Raw genomic sequence first — 27,117 nt, 5'->3', positions numbered from 1 at the left:
TCTCTTGTCTGGGTAAAAAAATAATAATTAGACTTCATTATCGTTATCGCGTTTTTTTTTTTCTGACCATTACCTATGACAAGAAATCCTGTTTTTTAGTATTGTCCTAGTTTTTTTGTTGTTTAAAAATTGTTTTACTATTTTTAAATTTAAAAAAATATTTAAAAATAGTATATTATAAAATTTAATTGAAAAAAATTATAATATTATTTAATTTTTAATTGTTTTACTTTCTAAAAGAAAAAAAAAAAAAAAAAATTCACTATTAAAGTTTTAAATTATGTGTCGGTAATGTCAGTAATTTTTTTATCAAGCTACTAAAAATCGCCGCATCTCCATTGATGTCGTGGATGTCGTGAAATCTTTTTTTTTATTTATTTATTTTTTTTACACAATTGGCAACAATATCCCGCGCAATCCTGCTCAGTGTTGTTATCATTTATCAGCTGTTTCATCTCAGTTTTGCTCAGTTTAATAAATTATTTAATTTGTGTTGTGCAAAAATAAATAAAGTTTAAATAATGGCACATATTAATGAATTTGAGGATTATAGAAGTCCATTTTCAACTCGTTTTTCTTCCAAGGAAATGAGATTTAACTTTAGTGAGCAAAATAAATTTAGTACATGGCGTCGTCTTTGGGTTTTACTTGCAAAAGCTGAAATGGTTCGTAAAAATAATATTTTTTATTTAATTATACATGAATTGTTTTACTCGATGAATGTTTATTTTATTATCAATACTATTTTTATTATCGAGAGATTGATCTGAGTGTCATGTAGGTGTTTGACGTGGTGACAATAAAGCCACGTCAAACTATGACAAATCGTAGCCAAAAAAAAACGGTCAACATTATGAGTAGGAATAATTAATTTACTACATTTTATTAATATTAAATCGTGAATATTATTTTCCATTGCGTCATTGAGTTAGTCCCAAGGTCATATTAATATAAAAAAAAAAAATATAAATAAGTTATCAGTAAGTCATTAACTAGCTAAAAATAAAAATGAAAAAAATAACACTATCAACAAGTGGTAAGAGATGATGTCGTAAACACCAAGATCCTCAGCAAATATTGAAACAAATAAAAACATAATTAACAAATAAATTTTTATTATTTTATATAAAGTGGGAAGAATGTGGAACCATTGATCCAGGAAGTAAAAAATTGACAATTGAAAAAACAATAATAAATAATATATTTGAGGGTAAACAAAGATCAAGTAATTTTAAAAATAATTATCATCAAATGAATCAAAATAAGTATCACTATGAAGGAGTTAATAATGGACAAAAAAATATTAACAAATATACAAATTATAATACGTCATTATTGGCTGTTGAAAATAAAAAATGGATTAATGATAATCAAATGAACAAAAGACATGAAATTAATGATGATTTTGATTCAAATTATATACCTGATAAATATTATAAAAATAATTATAATGCACAAAAACAACAATCATTTAAAATTTTTAAAAAAACATTGAATGATGAATTTCAAAATTTATCAATTCAAAGAAATTTTGACAATGATAATGTTGTTATACGAGAAATTAATGATGCAGATTCAGTTTGTTTATCAAAATCAATGGACATACATCAAGCTATGGATAAAAATTATATTGATCAATCAATAAAATATGATAATTTTTTTGTTAATTATGATGGACAATTGGTACCTTGTTTAAACAAACAAATTATTTACAATGGTAATTGGCAACAACATGCTCCAGTATCACGTGGTGAAAACACTTTTCATAGTGTCAATAAAATTGGTAATTATTGTCATCAATTACCAATTAATTGTCCTATAATTTGTATGACAAATTTTCAACATCAAAATGATTTTTTAAATCACAATAATTATGTTAATAATATAATTGAAAGAAATTTGATTGAACCAACTGTTAGATTCCAACAATCAAGTGGTCCAAGACCAATATTAAATCGTCTTGGAAATAATTATTTTTAAATTTAATATTTGTTTTTTTCGATTTTTTAAAATAATTTTATTCAAATGAAATTTCTAATATTTTTCTTTCTTAAATAATTTATTTAAATCAATAATTATTTAAAATTTATTATAATCATTAACATTTTTTAATAACAAAATAATCAAGCTAAATTTAATAATTATATTGTTTAAAATATTACAAGGAAAATCACCTTGTTTTATTAATCAAAGCTTTTTTTTTTTTCGTTTTCATTTTTTTTTTTTGAGTCTTGTTTCTTTTTTTTTTTTTTAAGTTCTACAATATGTACAAACAAATATTATGATAAATGACAAACTGGTGATATAACCTTTGAATTTGACATTGAAACTTTCTGTCAAAATTAATAATTGATTTAATAATATAAATATGTAATAATAAATTTAATTTGATTAATCATTAAATACATTACTTACATGATGTGTGCATGGAGTTGAGCAACCCCAACCACATGGTAATTCCATTATGCCAATTAATTCGGCATAATATTCATGATCTGAACTTTCAGTTCTTTTAAAAATTTATAATAATAATTAAATAAAAATAAATAAACATTGATAATAATAATTTAAATTTAATTTACTTACGACGTTTGATAATTGGGACAACGAGATTTTTCATAATAAATATTATCATCATCACCTTCATCTTCATCATCATCATCATCACCTTTATCTTCATCTTCATCATCATCAATAAATTCTTGTTCAATCAAAAATTCATGTTCATCATTATCATCAATATTATCCTCCTCATCTTGCTCAAGCCTAGAAAATTATTTTCAGTCCATTGTTTTTTTTTTTTTTTGTTCTATTAATTTATAATTTATTATTTATCGTGTTACTTTTATTTTTTTAATCATACGTTGACTGCTGTTCTTCGTTGGCTTCATCAAGTGACTCCATAATTGGTGCATGAAATGATCCAATAAATTCAGCATCATCTCTTTGAACAAGTGATATTCTACTTGGTGTTTTTGATGAATAACCTATTTGTTGTGGACTTCCTTCATCAACACTTGATAATCTTGGTGTCTCTTGTCGTAGTGTATAGCTTGTTGATGATCGTAATTTTATTGGTGATGTTACTGTATCAATACTTCTTTGAAATGATTGAGGTGTTCGTCTTGAACTAACTGTTGTTCTTCGTGAATTATCTGTATTTTCTGTATCACGTTTTGATTCATTGGATCTTTGGGAAGATTGAGTCCATCCAGATTCAGTTGTTCTTCGTGAATTATCTAAATTATCTTGTTCAAATTGTTCTGTATTACGTTTTGATTCATTATTTTTGTATAAAGACTGAGCTTGTCTTGATCCAGCAGTTGTTCTTCTTGAACTATCAATACTCTCTGGATCAAGCTGTTCTGTATCACGTTTTGATTCATTGTTTTTGTATAAAGACTGAGCTTGTCTTGAACCAATAGTTGTTCTTCTTGAACTATCAATACTCTCTGGATCAAGTTGTTCTGTATCACGTTTTGATTCACTGCTTCGTTGATAAGACTGACCTTGTCTTGAACCAGCAGTTGTTCTTCTTGAACTATCAATACTTTCTGGATCAAATTGTTCTGTATCACGTTTTAACTCACTGCTTCTTTGAAAAGACTGGGCTTTTCTTGAAGCAAGAGTTGTTCTTCTTGATGCATCAAGACTCTCTGGATCAAGCTCTTCTGTATCACGTTGAGATTCAATACTTTTTTGATAAGACTGAGCTTGTCTTGAAGCAACAGTTGTTCTTCTTGATGCATCAAGACTCTCTGGATCAAATTTATCACTATCACGTTTAGATTCAATACTTTTTTGATAAGATTGAGCTTGTCTTGATCCAACAGTTGTTCTTCTTGAATTGTCTAAATTATCTGGTTCAAATTTATCACTATCACGTTTAGATTCATTACTTCTTTGATAAAATTGAGCTTTTTTTGAACTAGTTGTTGTTGTTCTTCTTGAATTATCTAAACTTTCTGGCTCAAATTTATCATCTGTATCATCTTTAGACTCTTCAAAACCACTTAACCATGAAATTTCATCACGTGGTCTTATTTCTTGATCATAATCAATGTTTTCATAATTTAATTTATTAATTGAATGATATGATAATTTTAATTCATCAATATCATCACTTGTACGTTGACTTTTTGATGGTTTTTCTCTGTACAATGGTTTTATTCTTTTACTACTTGTTTTTGATAATGATTCTTTTAATTTTTCTTCAATTTCTAATGTTTTTTGTTCATGTTCTTCAATTGGTAAATCAATTATTGATCTATCACTTTTTTTTGATAATATTTCTGGTGTTTTTGATAGTGAACTTTTTGTTGATTCATTTGGTGTTTGATCTGGAGTTGATTTGGACTTTGATCTTTTTCTAAAAAATTAAAAAAATAAATTATTAAATGATTTATATTAAATTTTTATTTATATATATTATTTACCTTTCTACTTTATCACTTGTACTGTCATCTGATTTATTTGTTGATTTATTCCGATAAACTTGTGTTTGAGTTGTTTGAGTTTTTCTTGGTTGTGCAAGAGATGTTCGTATTGATTTTGGTAACACAAATGGGCCAGAAGCTTTAAAAAATAAAATAAAATAAATTTTTTATTCCCCCATATATAAAACATCAATTAATTAATTGATAATTTTTTTTTTTTATTAAAACCTACTTAATTTGCTTGTTGGCGTTCACTTGTGACGATGAGAATCAAAGCATGAGCGGGACAAGAAGGCTCCGACCTCCATCATATTTTTAATCCTGAAAATTTGACACTACCACCATCATTCTAACAATTTTCAATGTCTCTAATTTATTTATTTATAAATATATATATTTTTTTTTCTGCGGGGCAAGACGGATTAGAACCGTCTTGTCTCGCTTGCTTTAATTTTATATTTTTTTTCTCACACACTTTAATGAACGCCAAGTTGTTTTTTTGTAAAATTAATAATTAAATTATATTTAAAATTATTTAACTTGAAAAATTATAAATATTAATTTATAATTATTCATTATTTTTTTAAATTAAACATGATGAATATTTTTTTTTGATCGTTCAGATCTACCCCTATTGCTGTTATCACTTGTTTCTGGTAAATTTGTATCTTGTGATGTTTCAACCCACTGATTTTTTGTTGCATTTAAATTGCTAAAAAAAGTTTGATCCTGTGATTCATTGAGATAATGAAGTTGTGGTGATTTTTCACAATGTTGTCCTCCACAATTGCAGCTTTAAAAAAAAAACACATGATAAATTTAACAACCATTTTAAAATTAAATTATTTAAAAAATAAAAATAAATAAACTAACGATCCACAACAAGTATTTCCACTTCGAAGAATAACAACAGATGCAGGACAAACAGAAGTACAATGACCTGGAAAAGATGTTGCTTGTGTTGAAAGTGGTGAACGACATGAAGTTGTAAGATGTGATTCATCTGGAGTTTGAATCAAACTTTCTTTATACTCAGTTCTTGTTGTCTAATGAATAACATAAATAATATATTAATTTACAATTATTATTATTTAATTTATAAAATATAATTGTTTATTAACCTGAGCTTCAGCTGGACTTGTTGCACCACTTTCTGTTTGTACTTGTGTTGTTGTTACAATAGCAAATTCAGGTACACTAACATGTTTATCCAAGTACTGACGTCTTTTACATAAATTTATTTTTCTTGCACCATGTTCAGCCACAACTAGATCAATTTTAGGATCAATACAAACACCACCACTAACACTTGTTGCCATTTCACATGTGTCAATCTAAATAATTGTTAAATTTATTATTTTTTTAATTTTATGATGATGATTATTTATGAAATATACCTGGTTGTTTGAGTATGCAAAATGACCAGCTTTGCTAAATAATGTTTCTGTTGGTGGTCCACGTGATGATAATGGATAACAAGAAGACATTCTCTGTTTCCAAAATCTAATCAACAAGATATTATTATTTATCTATTTATTTAAAAGAAATTTAATTTAAAAAATTTATACTCACGCGAATAATTGTAATACTTCAACAAAACATAATATACTATTGATAAAACAAAGCCCCAGGGTACATGGAATTGCCCAAAAATCTAACACATGAGAACTACACCAAGCAGCTAGTAAAATACCAGCTACACCAAAAAAAATCATACCCATAAATGATACCAAAAAAATCTAAAATAATAATTGGAAAATTAAAATTTTTATATTTTTTAAATAGAGATGATGATTTATTAGTAAATATTTACTGGTGAATCATGCATTTGTCTTCCAGTTAACTGCCAAAATATGTCAAATGTAACAAAGATGAGAAAAAATGCTGTCAATGTTATCAGCATTATCAGTGAAAATTCTTTCAATGGTTTTTTATCCAAAGCAATCATAAATAATATTATTGCAAATAGCAACATTGACGTAAGCTAATTAAATTAATTAAATACAATTTTTTATTGATTTTTTTTTTCTTCTTGGATTAATAGATATTTTAAAATTTACTTACAAATTGAAATAGTCTTATTGGTTTATTTAATGAATTCATATTTGATACTGCATTAGTTTTTTGATTATTTAATGTATTTTTTTTTCGTAAATTTGATTGTCTTTGATTATCTTCAGAATATTTTGATCTTGCTCGTGAAGTCATTATATTTATTTATTAATAAATTAAAGAATAATAAATTAAGAAAAAATAATTATTATTTAACGTTTTGAACATTTTTCAAATGAAAAAAAACGTTTATCAATTGTTTTTAATAAAATTAATAGATTATTATTTACTTTTTTTCTTTTTTTTTTTCAAACAAATTTATTCTAATTAAATAAATACAGAAATATATTTTATTATAAATTTTAGAAATTATTAAATTGTAATGAGTAAAATTAAAAATTAAAAAAAAAAAAAAAGTTATTTCTAATTAATTACTAATACATAAATTTAATAATTTCCATGGACGGATTATTTCGGGGCTCGAGTATCTCTTAATTTTATAAATTAAAATACATAAAAATAATACTAATTATATTTACAACATATTTTTTTTTGTTAAAAATTTGAAGCACTACGACGATATAATCATAAAATAGTTGTTGAAAAAATTGTTGTACGTATTGTTGATTATTATTATGCATATAAATAATTGATTAATTAGTAAATTAATTAATTGAATGTATAAAAAGGTGGACGGATTAATTTAACCATAAGATATTTGAACTTTGGGTTACAGCGTTGTACATCATATATAAATTTAATTGCTTTTTTAATTTTATTATTATTGATATGAATATTATTAATTGTAAAATCATTAATGCGATCAGTAACGATTTGTTTGATCCTCATTTTCATCATCGTACTGTCGCAATTTATCTTGCTACGTATATCTCAATGTAAAAACAACATCACCTCCAAATAATGCAGCATTTAAAAATGTCAATATTGCTGATGTCATAAATAAATTATTATACAATTGACTTGAGTGAATTGCATTGTTGTGATATTCTCCAGTTACTTTTCTCCAAGTGTGAATCATCATACTTGCTGCTACAATGTGTAAAACAGCACCAACTGAACTGAATAATAATAACTGAAATATAAAACAATTAAAATATTTTAAAAAGTTATTGATATTATATCGTCACAGTTTGATGAGTCAAAAAATCATATTGCAATATGACTCAGCTGTGTGTGTGTAACAACATGTTGCTTGGAAATGAAAAAAAAAAAAAAACAACAAGGGCGTAGTCTTTGGCATTAAATAATTATTGTTAAGCAGAACGAATATAATTATTAATGGAAAAATATTTAAAATAAAATGAATGAATGATTGTATGTTTTTATTGACACAAATTATAATATTCATCAAACGGAAATGAAGATGAAATGAAAATATATTGCGCAATAAAAAATACAAGTAAAATATTTACATAAAAAAAAATATTTTATGTTGATAGTTGCATAATATTGTGTTAAACAAAACACATGTAAAAATAAGAAAATTATTTGTTTTTTTTATTTACCGTTTTTTTTGGAATTCTATCACCAAGTACATGGCCAATTAAAAATAGCATGTTGATGATCATATAGCCAATAATTGCTGTATAAATAATAGCAATATCACCAACTGTTGCTCGTGGTTTATTGAATATTCTTTGAAAATGATTGAATGGTGGATCAATTGATATACCAACTATCAGTATTGCAAGACACTAAAATTAATAGAAATAAAAAAACATAAATTACATAAAATTAAATATCATTAATCAAATAACAAGTGTTGATAATGTGTTATTGAATATTTGTGTGTTGACTCTTACCACTTGAACAATTTTCAAGATAACTTGTATTCTATGCATAGTTCCACTTCGATCTTTTGGAATTGTAACTTGTGATAATGAATCATCAGCCATCCTGACTCGTTTTGATCTACCACCACGTTCTTCCAGTTTATCAAATTTTAATTATCAGCCACTGCCAACCTGTTATATATTAATTTGAAAAAATTTTAGAAATTAATATTCAAGTATTAACTTACACAGAGTTAAATATTAAGAAGAGTTAAATGAAAAAAAAAAAAAATAAGACACCAAATGCGTTTTTAGAAAGTCGTGTCAGCGAGTTTAATGGCCTCGTCTTTGCTTCAAATTAAAATTATAAAAAATATATACACACCCACTTGCCAACTTACCAGTTTTAATAATTTACAAACACTGGATTTTATCAATGCACTTTTAATCATCAAAACAATTACTCCAAAAAACAACAAATAAACAAACTTTGTTTATTCTTTGTTCTTGCTATGATAATTGATTGTTTGTTTAAATTAAAAATATCAAATATATATTGATAATACAAACTAGAAGCAGTTTAAAAATAATTATCAATTGTATATTGAAAATATATTTATATGAATAATAGAGTTTGGAATGTAAGCACGTAACCGTGTCGCGTTGCAAGTTAAACTGGAACGTCGAGCATGACACGGCGTCTCCTCGACGGTGGTCGTAGTGAAGATGAGGACAAAGTGGGTCTCGGGGAAAAGAGAATCAACTTTCAGGGCGACTCCTGCAAGGCAAGTCTCTCCCGTATACTATATGTTCAGTTGTGTATATATTATACATTGCTTGATGAGAATAAAAAATATAATAAAATAAAAAAAACATCCGGCTTTTTAAAAAAGTAGGAGGGAATAACTACCTGACTTATTAAAGCATAAGGTAGAAATGCTTGATAAACGTCAAATCTCATCTTTAAAATTTTCATTATTATCACAAATTAAATATATTATTAATAATTTATTTATTTTATTCCAAACGTATTACATGCTTGATAGTATTTAACATCAGATAATTATTTTTTAACTTATTATTATTATAAAATGTGTTAACACGATTGTGGTGAAAAATATAAAAGTATGATGATAACGGGACTTCCCTTCAACATGAGAGAAATAATATTATAAAAAAATTCGAAATAACAGCAACATTCCTTGGTTAGTTCTGGTGGGGTCTAGGGTGTTCAAGCTATACTCCGATTTCATAATAAAAAAAAAAAAAAAGAATTAGACTTTAAAGAAATAAATAAACAGGTAGTAATAGTAGTAATAGTAGTAGTATGGTGTAAACCTGATGGTAAAAGTCAAACTATACTTTGTATATTGATCCGTTGTTATTCAGGTTTTTCATTTTCATCAAAGCTTCAACCTGAATATTTACCTGCACGCTTGGTTTGCTTTACACACAAAAAAAAGAATAGGGTCGTCGTCGTATAGTCAGCATTTTTTAATAATACTATACTCATATTATACCTGAACTAAAATTAAATAAAAAAAGAAATAGTTCTTTGTCTATATGTAGTCTCTTGAATAATAATTTTTTTTAAATACTAAATTCATAATTAAATTATTTTTGTTGTTTTAGAAATAATATGTTTATCAAGTTTGAAAAATAAATTAAGTAATGTTCATTCATGTTCATTCATGTGGGCGATAAGAATTAAAAGAGAAAAATAATAATACTAAAAAAAAATAAATGAAGATGATGATGAAGAGAAGAACAAGTAAGCGTAGAATGATGATGATGATGATGATGAGGTCGCATAGATCAATTGGATCATCACTACGAATTATTGTCTTCTTTCATATGTATATTATTATGATGATAGCATGTGTGTTAATTAGACCAAGACCAAGATCATCATTGATAATAATATTTAAACAAATGAATCATTTATATACTATATTATAATTTAGATGTTTTTTTTTTTATTAAACTACATTTGGAGTATTGACTTTTTTAAAAACAATGATTAATTGGTAAAACATTAATGTTGCATTAAAACAACATGCTAGTGACAATGCCAAGTAGTCCAATCTAATTAACATAAATAATTAATTATTAAATTATTTTCAATCACAGATGATATTAGGTTAATTATATCTTACCCGTATCCAGAACGACCAACTTGATTAGTCTTAATTATCTGAGTTAGCCAAGTTATCCATTCCCATAATAGATAAAAACCACATGTATAATTACCAAGTAAACCAATGACAGAAAATAATATTTCCTATTCAAAATAACAACATAAATTATTATTATTATTTTAATAATTATAATAAATTAATTATTTACAATTAATGAATCAAAATGATTGAGAAAATAAGAAATTCCAAGACACGTGTTGATGATTATGTAGCCAGTTGTAAATGCTGGTACAAAAGCAGCAACTATATTTGTATCAATAAATTGTAGTGGTAATGTTATCATTAAATATGTACCTCCAATTGAAATTATCTATTTTAAAATAATTGAATATTAAAATTTAATTTTTTTTTTTATTGTTTTTATTATTATCATCTTACCAGGCTTAGTAATTTACATTTAAATAATTTTGAATTTAATTTTTTTTGTGATGATATTTGATATGATACATTTCTCAATGTTGGACTATCCATTTTTTTTTATCTCAATGATATAAATTGATTTTTTTTTCTTTATATTCATCTGAAGTTGACTGATTTTATTATTTATCTAATTTTTTTTTTTGTTTTTTTTTTTTATTAAAATATTTAGTGAAAGGTATTATTCTTGATTTGTTAGGTTTTTTTTTTTGTATAATATTATTATTGTTTGAAGCAACATTATACAAGCAACAGCTAAAATAATTTTTTAACGTTAAAGTTGAATGTTAAAGTTTGTATTTGAATGATGAATTTACCTGTCATACATCCGGCCAAATAATTTTGATCTGGTCCATTAGCTGAATCAACAGGTTCATAATAATTTTCTTCAATAAATCCTGATATTCCACCAATAAAAAAAGCCAAAGTTCCAATACATGTAAATATTAAATTAATTGTTTCATTATCTCTTTCAAGTGCATGTGAAATAATTATTCCACTTAAAATAATTGTGTATGTTATTGAATTTATATTGTATATTGTCCATATCCATCTTGGAAGATTATAATAATCATACTGAACCAAAAATCCAATGCACATGCAATTTATTCCCTTCAATTAAAAATTTATCATAGAATTAAATTCAAAATATAATACTTTTTTAAATACACATACTAAACATGCTACTGTTAAAAGAAAATTAATATTTTTTAATGATCCAGCTCCACATTTATCCATTTGAAAAATTATCTTTTTTTTTTTTTTCAACATAAATTATCAATACATATGTAAATTTAACGTCTTTCTTTTGTCTCAAATATTTTGAAAAAAAATTTAAATAAAACAACAACAACAACAGTCATAATAATTATACAATTTACAAAAAAAAAATTGTAATTTTTTTATTATGAAATATTATAAAATACATTCATTTAAAAATATTTTTTTGTCAAGTATTTTTATGAATTTTTTTGTGACAAAGATAATAATACTTTGTTAATTTTTAAGGATAAATTTTGAATGGTTAATTAAAATCATCTTTTGCAAAGAAAAAAATTGTAAGAAGACAATCCATGAGATATGCTGCACCTTGTAATATACAAAGAAATCCAAGAGTCAGTCCAATCTGTTGAAAAGAAAAAAATAATATTTAAGTTAGCAAATTTGTTAATTATTCTATTGTTATTTAAAAATAATTGTTTATTGTTTACTTGTCTTTCGGATGAAACATGCACGTATTTATGCTCAGATTGATAGCCAAACCAGTAATGCAAAGCAATTGCTCCAACAGCAATATACATAAACATTCCAACAAAATTCATGATGATTTCCTGATAAAAATATTAATTTAATTTAAAGAAACATAGTAATTTTTTTTATATTAATTAAAAATACAATTTTGTTTATATTTACAACAATGGTCTTCTTGTGTTCCAATGTTCCAAATGCATAACTAACAAGTACCACACCAGTGTAAATGAAAAATCCAACAAATACACCGGATGCTATAATTTCAACATCTGGACTTTTGTCTTCATTTAAATTCCATGTACCACCAACACCCAAAAATTCACCACCATATCCAGTTCGATATAGAATTAATATAATTAAATTTATTATCTGAAAAAAACCACAACAATAATTAAATTAGTTTTTTATTTTTTCATCATGTGGAAAATATTTTTTTGTTAATTATATTTTTCTATTCATGATGTATGTTGTGAACGTGTGTCATCTATGAAAATTTATCAGTTTACAAACAACTTGTTTTATCGTTTGCTGATATGACACACATAAAAAAATATGACTCACAATTTTTTTATTTATTTAATAATACAATTGTTATTCATTAAATGTTATTTAATAATTTTTTTAATTTACTAATCATACTGACAATGTTCCAATGTATTTAAAATACATGAAAATTAAATTTTTATATAAACTATTTGATAAATAATTTACAACACTTGATATTAAAAGTATTTTTAAATATTTTTATTAATTTAAATCTCACCATTTTAGATGCTTTTATTGTGATACCGGCAATTGTAAATATAGACGCCATGATGTTACGATTATTAAAAACAATAAATATAATTGAAAAATAAAATTAATCAAATGTTAAACAGGTGTATTGAGTCTCTCAACGTGAGATGAATAATAATATCTACGTGTAAAAATCATTTGTTCATATTAACCAAGCCCTTTTTATCTTATCAGATAAGGTGTTTCACATATTTGGGGGGATAATGATTATCATGATATGAAAAATGAGTATAATATCTTTTTTTTCAACGCATGCGTTTTATAATATACATAATATAATTTTTTAAATACAGAATAATAATTGAATGATTGTTTTTTTTTTGTTTTTAGGAATTGGGTCTTCAAATAACTCGTGAACAAATTGATGAAATGGAAGCAAATGTAAACAACATTGATTTTTCAGCAGCTGCAAAAGAAGAAAAAGCAACTCGTCATGATGTTATGGCACATGTTCATGTATTTGGTGAACAATGTCCAAAAGCTGCACCAATAATTCATCTTGGTGCAACAAGTTGTTATGTTGGTGATAATACTGTAAGTTTAAAATAAATTATTAATAATTTTTTAATGTATTTAATATTAATATAATTAATTAATTAATTGACTGATATTTTTTTGTTTATAGGATCTTTTAATACTTCGTTCTGGATTTGATATTATTCTTCCAAAGATAGCTGGTGTTATTAAGAGATTAGCTAGTTTTGCTGATGAATATAAATCACTTCCAGCACTTGCTTATACTCATCTTCAACCAGCTCAACTAACAACTGTTGGTAAAAGAGCAACTCTATGGATTCATGATTTATTAATGGATGAACGTGCAATAAAACGTGCTAGAAATGATTTAAAATTTCGTGGTGTTAAAGGTACAACTGGTACACAAGCATCATTTTTACAATTATTTGATGGTAATGATGAAAAAGTTAAAATGTTAGATTCACTTGTAACTAAAATGGCTGGTTTTGATAATTATTATTCTGTTACTGGACAAACATATAGTAGAAAAGTTGATGTTGAATGTTTAAATGCACTTGCATCACTTGGTGCAACTGTAAATAAGGTAGATTTTTTAAATTTTAAACTATAAATATTTTTTTTTTCGTCAACAGATTATTAATAAATTTGAAATTATTATTTTTAGATATGTAGTGACATTAGAATATTGGCAAGTAATAAAGAACTTGAAGAACCATTTGAAAAAACTCAAATTGGCTCAAGTGCAATGCCATATAAAAGAAATCCCATGAGATCTGAACGTTGTTGTGGTATTGCTCGTCATTTAATGACAATTGTTGGTAATGCACTTCAAACAGCAGCAAATCAATGGATGGAAAGAACTCTTGATGATTCAGCAAATCGTCGTATATCATTATCTGAAGCATTTCTTGCTGCTGATGCTGTTCTTATGACATTACAAAATATAACTGAAGGTTTAGTTGTTTATCCAAAAGTTATTGCTAGACGTATTGCTCAAGAATTACCATTTATGGCTAGTGAAAATATTATTATGGCTATGGTTAAAGCTGGTGGTGATAGACAAATTTGTCATGAAAAAATTCGTGTATTATCACATGAAGCAGGGGCACAAGTTAAACAACATGGTCTTGATAATGATTTAATTGAACGTATTAAAAATGATGTATATTTCAAGCCAATACTTGATCAACTTGATACACTATTGGATCCATCAACATTTGTTGGACGTTCACCACAACAAGTTACTGAATTTCTTCAGGATGAAGTTTATCCTATCTTGGATAATTATAAAAATTGTGGACAAGGAACAGTTGAATTATGTATTTAAAAATAATTGAGACAATTCAAATACAAATTAACAATTAATAATCAATTTTATTTTTTTATTTTTTTAACAACAATGTTTAATTATTAATTTTTTTTTTTTTAACTGTGATAGATCTGTGTGAAATTGAAGATAGAAAAAGTCATGGAAATAAGAGTTAAGACAAAGTGACGAAATGAAAAAAGAAGAAATTGTTTTTTTGCATATTTTTATTGGAAAAAGAAATAGAGACTGTACAAATAGATAAGGTAAAGAAATTTTAAACTGAAAAGAATTATTAGAACAGAAGAAAAAATTAAAGTTTTAATTGAGAATAATTTTTTAACAATGAAAAAGTAATAGTACAAGAAATTTATAGTGAGACTAGAAGAAATAGTGGTAACTTTTTAATAAAACAAAAATAATCAAACAGAAAATAAAAGGGGAAAAAAAAATAATATAATAGTCAATAGAAGAAAAATAAAATAGAGAAAATTAAGAAATTAAAATCACAGCGTTGAACTTGAGAGTTCGTAGAAAAATAAAATATAGCTTTTGGTTTAAGTTTGATTGATAAGAAAAGAAAAGAAAAATAAAAACATTGAGAAGTGAAAATTAAAGAGGAAAGGAAAATAGAGAAGATATAATTAGAGAAAGATTGAGAAGAGATAGATAGAGAAATATAAGGAAAAAGAGTAAGTAGTATGAAGAAAAAAGAAGCAGATATTTTTTGGTATAATTGAGAATTAAGATTAGGAAAGAAATAAAGAAGAAGAAGGTAATGTAAAAGATAAGAGAGGAAGAGAGAGAAAAGAGTAAATTAAAATAGAAAAGTAAGAAAAGAAATAGAGTTTAGGAAGAAAAGAAAATGGTAGAGATTTTTTTACAAATCATAAAATAAAAAAAACATAGATAGTTAGAGTAAAGGGTTAGAGTAAAGAAGAAAAAAGTCTAGATAGGAAAAAAAGACAATAGATGATAGTAAAGAAAAGAAATAGAAGATAGAAAAAAATACAGTAAGAAATATTTTTAAAAAAACAATAAAAGACAGTAAAGTTTAAAGGTGAAAAAAGAAGTAGATAGGTAAAATTTTGAAAATGTAATACTGGTGGGTAGTCAAATAATAAAAAAAAAAAAAAATATAAATTTAATATTGTAGAAGAAAAAAGTACTCAAGGATAAAGTCAAAAGAAAAATAAGTTTGAAAGTAATAAAAATAAAAAATAAAGTTCATATTAGAAGAAGAAAAAAAATTAAAAGAGAAGAGGAAAAAAAAAGGAAGAAAAAGTTATAGAGTATAGAAAGTAGAAAAGTAGATCAAAGAAAAGTAGAAGTTAAAAAGTAAGAAATAATAAGGACAGTGAAGGGAAAAATAAGAAGAAAAGAAAAAAAAAAAAGTGAATTTAGGACAGCCAAGGTGCTATTGAAGAGCGAAAAATTTCAAGCTATCACAGTTAAGTGTGTCAAATTGTGAGGGCCAAAATTCATCAACAGTTAGTCAAATAAAGTTGAGAAAAAAAAAATGAAAATTATTTACAAAGGTACATCGGGAGTAGCGTCGAAACGAAGAAATTAATTTTCGTCTATAAAATTTATCCAATTTTTTTTTGTTTTTTTTTTTTGTTTTTTTGTTTTTTTAGAATTTTTTCGTTTTTTAGTTTCTTCTTGTTGACTTGTTCGATGCGTATCCACATTCATCATCAATGTTGATATTAATTTTTTTTTGTTGGTGGGAATGTTCCAAAATGATTACAAAGTTTTTCTCAAAAAACTTTATACTATATCCAATTAAATGTATTTTTTCTTTCTTATCAAAATTTTTTGTGTATTTATGATTTTCTTGCAACTCTTATGCCAGTGAATGTTGTGCCTTCATTTGTTTTACCAGCATCAACAAACACAGAATATTGATCACCAATAGAAACATCTTGAAGTACAAGATTAGCTCCACCAGCTGGACCAGCTGATATAACTTTTTGCCAATTATCAGATTTGTTTGGTTTTTTCTTGAGTGTAAGTTTCAAATCACTACTACCATATCCAGCAAAACTAAATTGATATAAACCTGGACAATGAACTGTAAATATTCCTGTTTCAGCAACATAACCAACGCCTTTGTTAATAAGTGTCTCAGTAAAAACAAGACGAGCATCCTATTTAATAAAAATTAATCATTCATGTTAGTATAAAATAAATTATATATTATTTTTTTTTAATTTAATATTATTATTATGTTTATTAACTTACAGTATTTATTCCAGATATTGCAGAAAATGCCATTGTACCAGCACAATCTTCAGCAGTTGCTAATTTACGAGCACCAATTGTGGTAATACCAGATGTTGGTGGATCTGGTTGAGCTGGTTTTGATAAACTAGACTCACACAACAGACACAATACCATCAACAATACTACACCCACCATTCTGAAAAAAAAAACATCAATAAAATAAAATATGACCATCTTATTTTTCATCATGGAGAAAGCAGATATTTTTTTTTTCTCTCAACATTGTGTAACATGAGCTGGAGAAATGAACGAAAAAAGTCCATGTAGAGGGTTTGAGAAAAATGACTTAAATGGAATAAGGAAATATTGTCCTTTCACTTTGTTTACTGATCATCATCTTATCTGGTTGAAGATAATTAAGTCAAGGTAATTAATTTACTTTAATTTTGCATGATTAAAAATAAATGATAACAATCAAATACGGAAATATAAATAGCTTCAAAGGAGAACATAAATTAAAATTGTTTAAAAAGAACAAAAAAAATTGTATCTCCTGACATGCACGATCAGGTTTTTACTCTACTTTCTAATCGGATCATACAATCAGACAGGGAAAGTGATAATAAACCGTTGCTTATTTGACCTTGTTAATAAAAAAAAAAAAAAACAGTTGATTTATAACTATACTGGATAAGATTTAAAAAATAGTCTGTTTAATTTTTTTTTTAAAAAACAAAAATCTAGTTTACAAGTAGATTAATATAGATTGAAATAGATTTTTTTTTTTGTTGTTAGCCTTGGCAGTTTTTAGATTTTTTTTTTCTTATAACATTGAACGACCATTCTATTATATCTATTAGCATAATACGTAGGCTGTTAACGGTCAATAAATAAGATAAAAAATTTAAATAAATTATAATCGATTGCAAAAACTTGATAGATTAGAATGCACACCTTTTTTTTTTTTTCTTTTTCAAATCAACAAACAGGTTGCTTACGTTAAAACCAAACTACAACTGTATAAATAAAAATTCTATAAAAAAAATAGATAAAAATTTAAACACTTTAATGAATATCGTTAATAATTTGAAAAATAAAATTATCAAAGTTGTAATAAATAATATTTTACATGGTAGTTTGGACTCGGGTCCAACAAACATTAAGTGCAAATTTTAAAACACGATTAATCAGCATAATAAATGTTTCGTAACTTGTATTTATCAACATGGATCCATCATCATAACAAAAATATATATATATAAATATCAAAAAAAAACTTGTTTGCTTACATAACGTAATTATGGAAAATCACTAGTGTCGTTATACGTAAAAAAAAAAATTATTTAAATGGAAATTAGATATGAGATTAGATGATATATATTCTCTCAATTATTTTGATATTAATAATAATTAAAAAAAAAACACAGTATTAATATCACAAACGTAAAAACAACAATAATTTTAAATAATTTAGAAACAAATTTACTTACATGATGATGATGATGATGATAATTGATGTGAAACAATTTAAAAAAAATAAAATAAAAATAAAATAATAATACTGCCGAGATCACCGACGGTACTTAGTGGTACCAGCCGGTTGATGTTGTTCCTCGGCAGTACCAGGTGCGTTAAGCTTGACGATATTAATGTTCGCCTTTATATCACTTTCGAGAGCCAACAACATAGACTACCTGCTCTCTACACTCTCGGTTTTCTCTTTCTTTAATTTAACCACATTACACTCCTACTCTAAATACACTCCATCAACTCTTTGACTTCCCCCCTCTTACATCTCTCAACAATTTACTATCTATCAAATTAAAAATTAAACTAGAAATATAAAAATAATGTATAAAAAAAATCATTTAGAAAAAAGCAGTAGTAACTGTGTTCTTGGAAACACATTGAATTGGCAAACTTTTACTAAAACAATTTTATAAAAAAAAAAAAAATATATATATTATTCAAGTTGAAAAAATGATAGTATAAAATTAAGCTATGATTTATATTTGTTGATATTATTATTTATTGAATAAAATATATAACAGTTGAATTAAAATTAAAATAAAAGAAGGTAATCAATTTGAATTAAGATGAAAGAAATATTGAAATAATATTCAATATTTAGGTACCAAATGTGAATTATTAAAATCCAGAAATTGTATATTTTATTAATAGAGCAAAACCGTATGTCAAATTAATAAATCTCTTGCGTTAATGCGTATGTGCTCGCCTAGTTACCACCGTTGTCCAACCCAGGACGACAAGTTAAAATCATTATAATTTCGCAACGAGTATAATTTAACAAGAGCCAACAAAAAATGAACATTTTTTTTTATATATTTTTTTTTTTTCTAAATTCAAAATTCATTCTGGAAATCGAGTTCAAACATGTTCATGTCATATATACTTAATTTCATTAATTTTTATTTATTTTATTTATTTTATTTATTCAAAAATTTACCTCAAAAAAATTTTACTCTGAAATGAAAAAAACAAATTTATATTCAACTTTTTTTTTCTTTGAATTATTCAATTGACATTTTTAAATGAAATTTGATTTTTAAATTTCAAAATGATTAACTGTTTTACTATTTAAATTTTTTTTTAAATTCCCTTGAACCTTTCCCTTTTTCCAATTTACCAATATCAATGAAAAAATTTTTTAAAATAAATAACTTGAGTAGGTCATTATTCTCCACTCGTTTTTAATGACACACTTTTGATATTTAATTATTTTTATAAACTCTATAATTCATTTTAATAATTTTTTTTTTGTTAAATTATATTTTTTTTTCTCTATTTTACAAAGCAAAAATTAACCGGAAGACATTATTTTTACATAATATATACGCAATGAATGTGTGCCAAGTATCAAAATTTAATCCCACTTAAATCAAAGATACATTTGAATTATTAAGCATGTTGATAATTTACACTTTGGATGCATGTGCAAAGTGAACATATTAGTCATTCAATATAGGTCTTATATTAGATGTGTTAGATATTAATCATTTTGGTTGTTTTAACTAGTAACGACAACGACAAATTAGTGTCATCTCAACAATCTTATTTCTACAATATATTTATTTAATTTTTCATTATTATTGTTAATAAATTTTGGCAAGTCAAGTCTATGATTAATGATAGTTATTTTTTTTTTTATATAAACATTTAATTCATTGTGAAATGACCTAAAAATTATAAAATACTTTCTTTATATGCTAACGCACTGTTGTTGAACTCTGATCTTCCCTCGAGCATTCGATGACCTATTAAAAAAAAAAAAAAAACATTGTGGTTTTATATTGTGTTGGTATTTTAAAAAAAAAAATTATCATTATAAATATTTATTTTTTTTTCTGATTGTCGATAATTATACACTTGGTTGAATGACATTGTATTTTAAATAATATTTGTTTATCTTGAAGCAAATTATTATTGCTTAAATTGCATTTTATTTTTTTATTGTTTATTGCAAAATAAAAAACAAGATGAAAATTAACATTAAGTTTATTTTTTTAAAAATTTAATAGACTTTGACGTTGTTACCGGACGAGTTTTGCTTAATGATTTGAAGCCACAAGTTTTATTTTTTTCTTATTTTTTTTTTCGATGGTGTGTAGAGACCTCGCCTTTGGCTCGATTACTTTGCCTATGTATATAAATGAAAGTATATGTGTTGTATTACCCAAGATGGTATTGGTCATGTACTAGATTGTAATTGACACTTTGTACATCAACACTGTATAATTATATTTATTTTATTTGTTTAACTGAAGTCATAGTCTAATTAATAAACCACAAAAAAAACGAAATTGAAAAAAAATTATAAATTGAATTTTAAAATTGATATAAATAATGAGAGTATAAATTATCAATTTTTAAAATGATAGGATAAATATATTTGTCGACAAAATAAAGACGTTTTATATTTACAAAATTTCTATAATTATGAAAAACTTTATTATTTATTTTTTTTTTTTCAGTAGTTAAACTTATGGCGAGAGAGGCGTTTGCAATGAACAAGAACGAGCCAATGGATATGGATCGATGATTTCGATTGACTACTTTCACTTGTACATGACAGTATGACGCGCTTTCGCGCTACTTGAATGAAAAAAAAAATAATATAATAAATTCAGTTCACAATACCCACGTATTATAAACGAAAAAAATTTAGTAAAATGAATTTTTTTTTTTTCTGGTGAGTACGACAAAGTATAAAACAACCAGTTTGACCTGTTTTTTTATATAAAATAAAATTGAACAAGTTTTATAACTTTGTCATTAATGATATAATAATTAATTTAAATAATTTAAACAAGTAGAGTGTTATCCTGACAAGTTGGACCATTTGTTGGCCAATTGCATGCACCAGCTTGTCTATCAAATGTCAAATGAATTGGACAATTAAATACATGTAAAGTAAATTTTTTCTTCCATTGATCCCAATGACATATGTAAAATTTATTACAGAATTTTGGATGACGGAATAAACCAGGACGAGCACATTCAGCACGACCACCTGGTGTTAATTCAAGTACACCAATATCATCTGAATAAACATAATCTTCTGATGATGATGATTTTTGTGTTTTTCTTGACATTTTTTGACCAAGACTTTTACCAGTACGTAATGAAATTTGACCATTTGTTGATGATGCACTTGCTTCAATATCACTTGCTGATATACGAAGTGGTGATGATGTTGTTGTTGATGTTATTGATGGTCTGTTTATTTCAATATTAAATGCGCTATTTGATAATTTAATTTTATCTAATGGTTTTATATTTTTTTCAGTTGTTTCTTCACTTGATTCAAGATCAACATAAACATCTGTTTCATCATAATTTCTTAAATCAATTTTTCCTTTTGATGATTCAATTAATAATGGTTTATTTGATCTAAAATCAGCAAATGGATCTGATTTACATATACATTCACCACCAAGTTTACCAAGTAAAACAGGATGTAGATCACTGTATTTAACAACAACTTTACCACGTGATTTAGGTTTGTCAATTTGTTTTATATTATTTAATTTTGATTCTTGTTTTTGAAAATTACCAGAATATGTTGTTATTGCTGGTTGTTGAGTTGTAAAACTAATTCGTTGATTATTAGCAATTTTATCTGATTGTTCATTTTTTAATTGTGAATAATTTAAAGCTGTTTGTTTGGAATAATTTTGTTGTTCTTCTTGTGATGAAGTAAATCTTGAATTACCTCTATTATTATTATTGTTATTCACTAGTCTGTCTCGTGAAATTGATGGATTTAATGGAGATACTCTTGAATCAGATGATTGCATGGTTGAGTACATGATTGATGGAGCTGGGGTTGTCACAAATTTAATGCTTGGCCGCGGATAATTATATCCTGAAGATTCATCTTTAGAGATGACTGGGCGTTGAGTGGGAATGTCATTCGAATCATCGATCTGGAATGGTGCTTTGTATGTCACGCGAGTTGTTGGTATTGTTGTTGTTATTGAAGGATTTTTATATAACTGAAAAAAATAGATAATAGATATTTATTGCAATTAGTTTAATTTTACAAATGAAAATTTATGTTCATTGCTTACTGGAATTTTAATTGTAATAGCAACTTCTTCATTTGATTTATCTGGTGTTATTGTTGTCGATGGTCTTTGATAAACCTATAACAGAAAAAAAAAAATTAGCTATTGTATATAAACAAAAAAAATAGACAGAGAAATTCTTTTAGTTAATTTACTTTTGGCTTGATGGTGACTGTTGGCTCTTCGTACAATTCAGCATTCTCATAACTCATTGATTTTGATGGAATTTTTTCACCAAAAGTACCTTGAGGTTTTTCATATGTATATCCTTGAGTTGTATCATATTTTTGTGGATGATAAGTAACTACTGGTGGTGGTCTTGCAGTTGATAATCCTTCGTTAAAAGGTTTTTTAGGTTTATCATAATTATATCCTTGTGGTTTATCATAATTATATCCATCAGTTGATACTTTATTTGTTGTAGTTTTTTCATATTGAGGTTGATAAGTAACTGTTGTTGGTCTAGCAGTTACAGTTATTTCTTTTTCACCATAAGATCCTTCTTCAAGTTTTTCATCAATATATATTTCAGTTTCATCTTGATCAGTTGTTGTTGTTTCATAAGTAGGTTGAATGGGTTTTATTGTTATAAACTCTTTTTCTTCTTCTCGATATGATTCTTTTGGTTTTTCGTAATTATATCCTTGTGGTTTTTGATAATTATATCCATTGGGTTTGTCATAATTATAGTCTTCAGTAACATCTTGACTGGTTACAGTACTTTCATATTTATTTAAAGGATAAATAATTAATGGTTTTGATGTTACTTTCTTTTCATCAAAATATTCTTTTGCTGGTTTATCATAATTATATCCTTTATTAGGTTTTTCATAATTATATCCACTTGTTACAACTTTATTTGCCATTGTCGTTGTATATTGACGAGGAGGATTAGTTGATTGTCCTTCGTTAAAAGGTCCTTTAGGTTTATCATATCGATATCCTTGTGGTGGTTTATCATAATTATATCCACCAGTTGAAACTTTATTTGATGTAGTTGTTTCATATTTATTGTAAGGTCGATAAGTAACTGTAGTTGGTTTAGCAGTAATTTCTTTTTCACCATATGATCCTTCATCAGGTTTTTCATCAATATATATTTCAGCATCATCTTCATTTATTGTTGTAGATTCATGATTATGTGTTTGATAATTATGTGTTGATGTTACCTCTTCACGAAATGATTCATTTGGTTTTTCATAATTATATCCTTGAGGTTTTTCATAATTATATCCTTTTTTTAAATCATAATTAATATTTGATACAGTTTGAATTGTAACAGGAATTGATGTTGATGATACAATAGTTTTATATCCATTGTCAATGACTGGTCTCACTGTAGAAACAGCAGTTGGAACTCTTGCTGCAGTATACACTGTTGTTTGATATTCAGCAAGTTCATTTGTAGTATAGCCAAGTGGTTGTACAGTCGGTATACCAGTTGGTTTATTATTATTATTTTTCATCACAGAGAAAGGTCTGTTATCTGAAATAGTTACTGTTGGTTTATTGTAAAAGCTAGTATTAACAACAGCCGGTGATGTTGTCTTCGGAGCAACTGGTACATTAATTGGTGAATTATAAACTTGTATATTCAATTTTGGATTTATATTTTTATCAGCAACTAATATTGGTCCAGTATTAAATTCAATTGATGGTTTATTGTATTTATATCCAGATGTTAATTCATCATATTGATTTTTAATTGTTAAAATTGGATTTTCATATTGATAACCAGAATTTTTTTTATCATTAATTGTTGTTCTTGTTGATCCATCATATGCATTATTAGAATTTAATAACGTTCTATTATTTGTTGCAAATGCATTTTCACCAATATTTGTTTCTGGTGGTGTTGGACGAACAAATGCACCAGCAACATATGTACCACTACCACTAACTTGAGCAGTTGTTATTCCAGTTTTAGTTGGACCAGTTTTAGTAAATCCTTCTTTTGTATATGCATTTTCTAAATTAGCAGGTGGTGTAAATGCTTGAATTTGACTTCCTTGATATTCTTTACTAAAACCTGAAAAACCATGATTTTTTTGTGCATCATTTTCAGTATATTTATGTGATACTAAACCATTATTATATCTTATTGTTCCACGACCACCATTATCATAGTACTCATTAATTTTATATCCATTATTTTTATTTGATGAATTAATTGTACCATTTTCATGAGTATTACCTGCTTGATTTTTATAATACTCATTGCCACTAGTAATTTTTGATGAATAATTTACATTATTTACAGATAGTGCATTATTTTCAGCTTGATTATTATATACATAATTGCCAGAAATAATTTCTGATGCTGGTGTACTAAAACGATCTTGATTATTTGTTGCAATTGATCCGCCAGATAAACCTTCAGCTTGATTTTTGTAATAAGTAGTTTCATCAAGAGCTATTGCTGTACTTGGTTGATATGTTTGTCCTTGAGATGTACCTTGAGAATATGTACCTTGTCCAGCTTGATTTGTATAATATTGATTACCACTTTCAGTTACCGAGGACACTTGAGTAACACCAGTTTGACCAATTGAAAATTGAGTTGTTTGACCAGCATTATTTGGATAATAATTATTACCAGTTTGACCAGTTACAACAACAAGTGGTGTTACTGATGATATTTTATTTTTATATCCAATTGATGATGTTACTGCTGGATTGTCATAAATTGCTGTTTGTGGTACTGCTGTACTGTCATAAATTGTTCTAACACCATTGGTAAAAACAGAACCAGATGTACCAGGTTGTGATTGTACATAAACTGGAGGTTTTACACGTTTTACAATATTTTCTTCTTGATTATTTACTGTTGCAATTGTTTGTGATTGTGTTACACCATTGTTTGTTGTTTTAAATTCACCTGAAGTTGATCCACTTTCTGTAAATACATATTCATCTGTTGATGTGTAACCAAGAGTGGATATTGATCCTTGAGATGCTGTATTTGTTTTATAATCATTAGTATTATCGTAGATAGGAGTTGAGCCAGTGTTTGCTCTATTGTAATTTGTGCTAGCTTGATTAGTTACTCCTCTATTATCATTTTGATAGCCTAAAGTTGCAGCTTTATCAGCGTAAATAATTGTTCCAATATCTTCAACTGGTACTGGTGTTTGATAAGATTGTGGCACAGTTGCAGATTTATCAGCATAAATAATTGTTCCAATATCTCCAGCTGGTACTGGTGTTTGATAAGTTTGTGGCACAGTTATGGGTTTATTAACATACTCAGTTTGATAACTGGGAGTTTTCGTGTCATCAGGTGTTGTATATTTTGGTTCATAGGTTCGAGGTGTTGTATACTCTGGTACATCATTTCGAGGTGTTGTATATTCTGGTACTTCATTTCGAGGTGTTGTATATTCTGGTACTTCAGTTCGAGGTGATGTATAATTTGGTACATAGGTTCGAGGTGTTGTATACTCTGGTACATTATTTTGAGGTGTTGTATATTTTGGTACTTCGGTTCGAGGTGATGTATAATTTGGTACATAGGTTCTAGGTGTTGTGTATTTTGGTACATCATTTCGAGGCGTTGTATATTTTGGTACATCAGTTCGAGGTGTTGTATATTTTGGTACTTCGGTCTGAGGTGATGTATAATTTGGTACATAGGTTCGAGGTGTTGTATATTTTGGTTCATAGGTTCGAGTTGTTGTATACTCTGGTACATCAGTTCGAGGCGTTGTATATTTTGGTACATCGGTTCGAGGTGTTGTATATTCTGGTACTTCGGTTCGAGGTGATGTATAATTTGGTACATAGGTTCGAGGTGTTGTATATTTTGGTACATTGGTTCGAGGTGTTGTATATTCTGGTACTTTGGTTCGAGGAGATGTATAATTTGGTACATAGATTTGAGTTGTTGAGGTGTATTCAGTATTATATCCATGGCTAGTTGTATGAACAGCTGGAAGATAATCTCACTCCATCTCTCCTTCCATCCATCCTCCTGCTTTCCATATTTTTGATTATTTCCTCCCCAGTACCTGTAAGCCATCCATTACCACTGCACATCCCTTTGTTCCCCAAGTACCCTGTGAATTTCCATCATAACCATTTTGATTATTTCCTCCCCAAGTACCCTGTGAATTTCCATCATAACCACCTACTCCAGTTGCACTCCAACCATTTTGAGAATTTCCATCATTACCACTTTGGTCACTTCCTTGCCAGCTACCCTCTGAATTTCCATCATAACCACCTCCTCCTTCTGCACTCCATTCATCCTGATTATTTCCTCCCCAACTGCTTTGTGAGTTTCCATCATAACCACTTCCTCCAGCTGTATTCCAACCATTTTGAGTATTTCCATTATTACCACTCTGATCATTTCCTTGCCAACTACCTTGTGAATTTCCATCGTAACCACCATTATATCCTCCTTGTGTAGATACACCTTGTCCACCATAATTTTTTTCATAATTTGTACCACCACATTTTGGCACCAACCATGGCCATTCACAAGCTAATTTTTCTTCGTCAAATACAAGTCCATATGGACATCTAAATTCATATGACATCATTTCATCTTGACCTATATTAAAATATATTTTTTTT

The 27,117-nt window shown here is 26.5% G+C and overlaps 7 protein-coding genes across 9 annotated transcripts in view; 2 read left to right on the top strand and 5 right to left on the bottom strand.

Moving 5' to 3' along the window:
- Positions 1 to 393: 393 nt before the first annotated feature.
- On the top strand, positions 394 to 15,342 carry LOC122852873 (adenylosuccinate lyase). Of its 2 annotated transcripts, none has more exons than XM_044152965.1 (4): positions 394 to 665; positions 13,273 to 13,476; positions 13,568 to 14,002; positions 14,084 to 15,342. In XM_044152965.1, exons 1-4 carry the CDS (start codon positions 522 to 524, stop codon positions 14,744 to 14,746), a joined length of 1,446 nt encoding a protein of 481 aa, XP_044008900.1. In that variant the 5' UTR covers positions 394 to 521; the 3' UTR covers positions 14,747 to 15,342. The 2 variants fall into 2 exon arrangements, with proteins under 2 accessions (XP_044008900.1, XP_044008901.1); XM_044152966.1 differs by lacking the exon at positions 394 to 665 and adding an exon at positions 11,206 to 11,335 and having other exon boundaries at positions 14,084 to 15,213.
- LOC122852872 (myb-like protein X) lies at positions 2,245 to 6,396 on the bottom strand. Of its 2 annotated transcripts, XM_044152963.1 has the most exons (11): positions 6,250 to 6,396; positions 6,009 to 6,175; positions 5,834 to 5,939; positions 5,558 to 5,770; positions 5,310 to 5,482; positions 5,066 to 5,229; positions 4,437 to 4,575; positions 2,864 to 4,369; positions 2,587 to 2,766; positions 2,416 to 2,509; positions 2,245 to 2,333 (listed from the first exon to the last, which is right to left on the bottom strand). In XM_044152963.1, the coding sequence occupies exons 1-11, from the start codon at positions 6,382 to 6,384 to the stop codon at positions 2,280 to 2,282; spliced, it is 2,931 nt and encodes a 976-aa protein (XP_044008898.1). In that variant the 5' UTR covers positions 6,385 to 6,396; the 3' UTR covers positions 2,245 to 2,279. The 2 variants fall into 2 exon arrangements, with proteins under 2 accessions (XP_044008898.1, XP_044008899.1); XM_044152964.1 differs by lacking the exons at positions 2,245 to 2,333; positions 2,416 to 2,509 and having other exon boundaries at positions 2,667 to 2,766; positions 2,844 to 4,369.
- On the bottom strand, positions 6,520 to 9,080 carry LOC122852878. Its single transcript, XM_044152973.1, has 4 exons — positions 8,683 to 9,080; positions 8,312 to 8,473; positions 8,015 to 8,203; positions 6,520 to 7,581 (listed from the first exon to the last, which is right to left on the bottom strand). Exons 2-4 carry the CDS (start codon positions 8,402 to 8,404, stop codon positions 7,369 to 7,371), a joined length of 495 nt encoding a protein of 164 aa, XP_044008908.1. The 5' UTR covers positions 8,405 to 8,473; positions 8,683 to 9,080; the 3' UTR covers positions 6,520 to 7,368.
- Positions 11,859 to 13,236, bottom strand: LOC122852879 (protein snakeskin). Its single transcript, XM_044152974.1, has 4 exons — positions 12,911 to 13,236; positions 12,310 to 12,516; positions 12,108 to 12,227; positions 11,859 to 12,022 (listed from the first exon to the last, which is right to left on the bottom strand). The coding sequence occupies exons 1-4, from the start codon at positions 12,959 to 12,961 to the stop codon at positions 11,921 to 11,923; spliced, it is 480 nt and encodes a 159-aa protein (XP_044008909.1). The 5' UTR covers positions 12,962 to 13,236; the 3' UTR covers positions 11,859 to 11,920.
- On the bottom strand, positions 15,235 to 18,671 carry LOC122852877. The gene is made up of 3 exons (XM_044152971.1): positions 18,442 to 18,671; positions 16,970 to 17,147; positions 15,235 to 16,875 (listed from the first exon to the last, which is right to left on the bottom strand). The coding sequence occupies exons 2-3, from the start codon at positions 17,144 to 17,146 to the stop codon at positions 16,552 to 16,554; spliced, it is 501 nt and encodes a 166-aa protein (XP_044008906.1). The 5' UTR covers position 17,147; positions 18,442 to 18,671; the 3' UTR covers positions 15,235 to 16,551.
- Positions 17,001 to 27,117, top strand: part of LOC122852876 (diphthine methyltransferase) — a 22,751-nt gene continuing 12,634 nt past the window's right edge. Inside the window, exons 1-4 of the mRNA XM_044152969.1 lie at positions 17,001 to 17,377; positions 20,944 to 21,161; positions 21,434 to 21,686; positions 21,759 to 21,971. The gene's annotated coding sequence lies outside the window, so the exon portion shown is untranslated. The remainder of the gene's footprint in view (positions 17,378 to 20,943; positions 21,162 to 21,433; positions 21,687 to 21,758; positions 21,972 to 27,117) is intronic.
- LOC122851053 overlaps positions 19,812 to 27,117 on the bottom strand; it is a 12,412-nt gene continuing 5,106 nt past the window's right edge. Inside the window, exons 9-13 of the mRNA XM_044150104.1 lie at positions 26,589 to 27,094; positions 26,514 to 26,542; positions 22,695 to 26,478; positions 22,543 to 22,617; positions 19,812 to 22,467 (exon numbers count right to left, since the gene is read on the bottom strand). Coding sequence (XP_044006039.1) covers positions 21,274 to 22,467; positions 22,543 to 22,617; positions 22,695 to 26,478; positions 26,514 to 26,542; positions 26,589 to 27,094 — 5,588 coding nt within the window. The 3' untranslated portion in view covers positions 19,812 to 21,273. The remainder of the gene's footprint in view (positions 22,468 to 22,542; positions 22,618 to 22,694; positions 26,479 to 26,513; positions 26,543 to 26,588; positions 27,095 to 27,117) is intronic.

Source organism: Aphidius gifuensis, linkage group LG3 (assembly GCF_014905175.1).
Source record: "Aphidius gifuensis isolate YNYX2018 linkage group LG3, ASM1490517v1, whole genome shotgun sequence".
Lineage (NCBI taxonomy): Eukaryota > Metazoa > Arthropoda > Insecta > Hymenoptera > Braconidae > Aphidius > Aphidius gifuensis.
The sequence above is the reverse complement of the archived record's forward strand: the minus strand, read 5'-3'. Positions and strand labels throughout refer to the sequence as shown.

Coding starts and splice junctions, on each gene's coding strand:
- LOC122852873 (XM_044152965.1), top strand. CDS start 522: ATGGCACATATTAATGAATTTGAGGATTATAGAAGTCCATTTTCAACT. Junction 13,477..13,567: donor GTTATGTTGGTGATAATACT/GTAAGTTTAAAA, acceptor TTTTGTTTATAG/GATCTTTTAATACTTCGTTC. Junction 14,003..14,083: donor TTGGTGCAACTGTAAATAAG/GTAGATTTTTTA, acceptor TATTATTTTTAG/ATATGTAGTGACATTAGAAT.
- LOC122852872 (XM_044152963.1), bottom strand. CDS start 6,384: ATGATTGCTTTGGATAAAAAACCATTGAAAGAATTTTCACTGATAATG. Junction 4,576..5,065: donor AAGTGATAACAGCAATAGGG/GTAGATCTGAAC, acceptor TATTTTTTAAAG/CTTCTGGCCCATTTGTGTTA. Junction 4,370..4,436: donor ACAAGTGATAAAGTAGAAAG/GTAAATAATATA, acceptor TTAATTTTTTAG/AAAAAGATCAAAGTCCAAAT.
- LOC122852878 (XM_044152973.1), bottom strand. CDS start 8,404: ATGGCTGATGATTCATTATCACAAGTTACAATTCCAAAAGATCGAAGT. Junction 8,204..8,311: donor TCTTGAAAATTGTTCAAGTG/GTAAGAGTCAAC, acceptor TATTAATTTTAG/TGTCTTGCAATACTGATAGT. Junction 7,582..8,014: donor ATAGAATTCCAAAAAAAACG/GTAAATAAAAAA, acceptor TTTATATTTCAG/TTATTATTATTCAGTTCAGT.
- LOC122852879 (XM_044152974.1), bottom strand. CDS start 12,961: ATGGCGTCTATATTTACAATTGCCGGTATCACAATAAAAGCATCTAAA. Junction 12,517..12,910: donor CAATAAAAGCATCTAAAATG/GTGAGATTTAAA, acceptor GGTTTTTTTCAG/ATAATAAATTTAATTATATT. Junction 12,023..12,107: donor ATGTTTCATCCGAAAGACAA/GTAAACAATAAA, acceptor TCTTTTCAACAG/ATTGGACTGACTCTTGGATT.
- LOC122852877 (XM_044152971.1), bottom strand. CDS start 17,146: ATGGTGGGTGTAGTATTGTTGATGGTATTGTGTCTGTTGTGTGAGTCT. Junction 16,876..16,969: donor CAATATCTGGAATAAATACT/GTAAGTTAATAA, acceptor TTTATTAAATAG/GATGCTCGTCTTGTTTTTAC.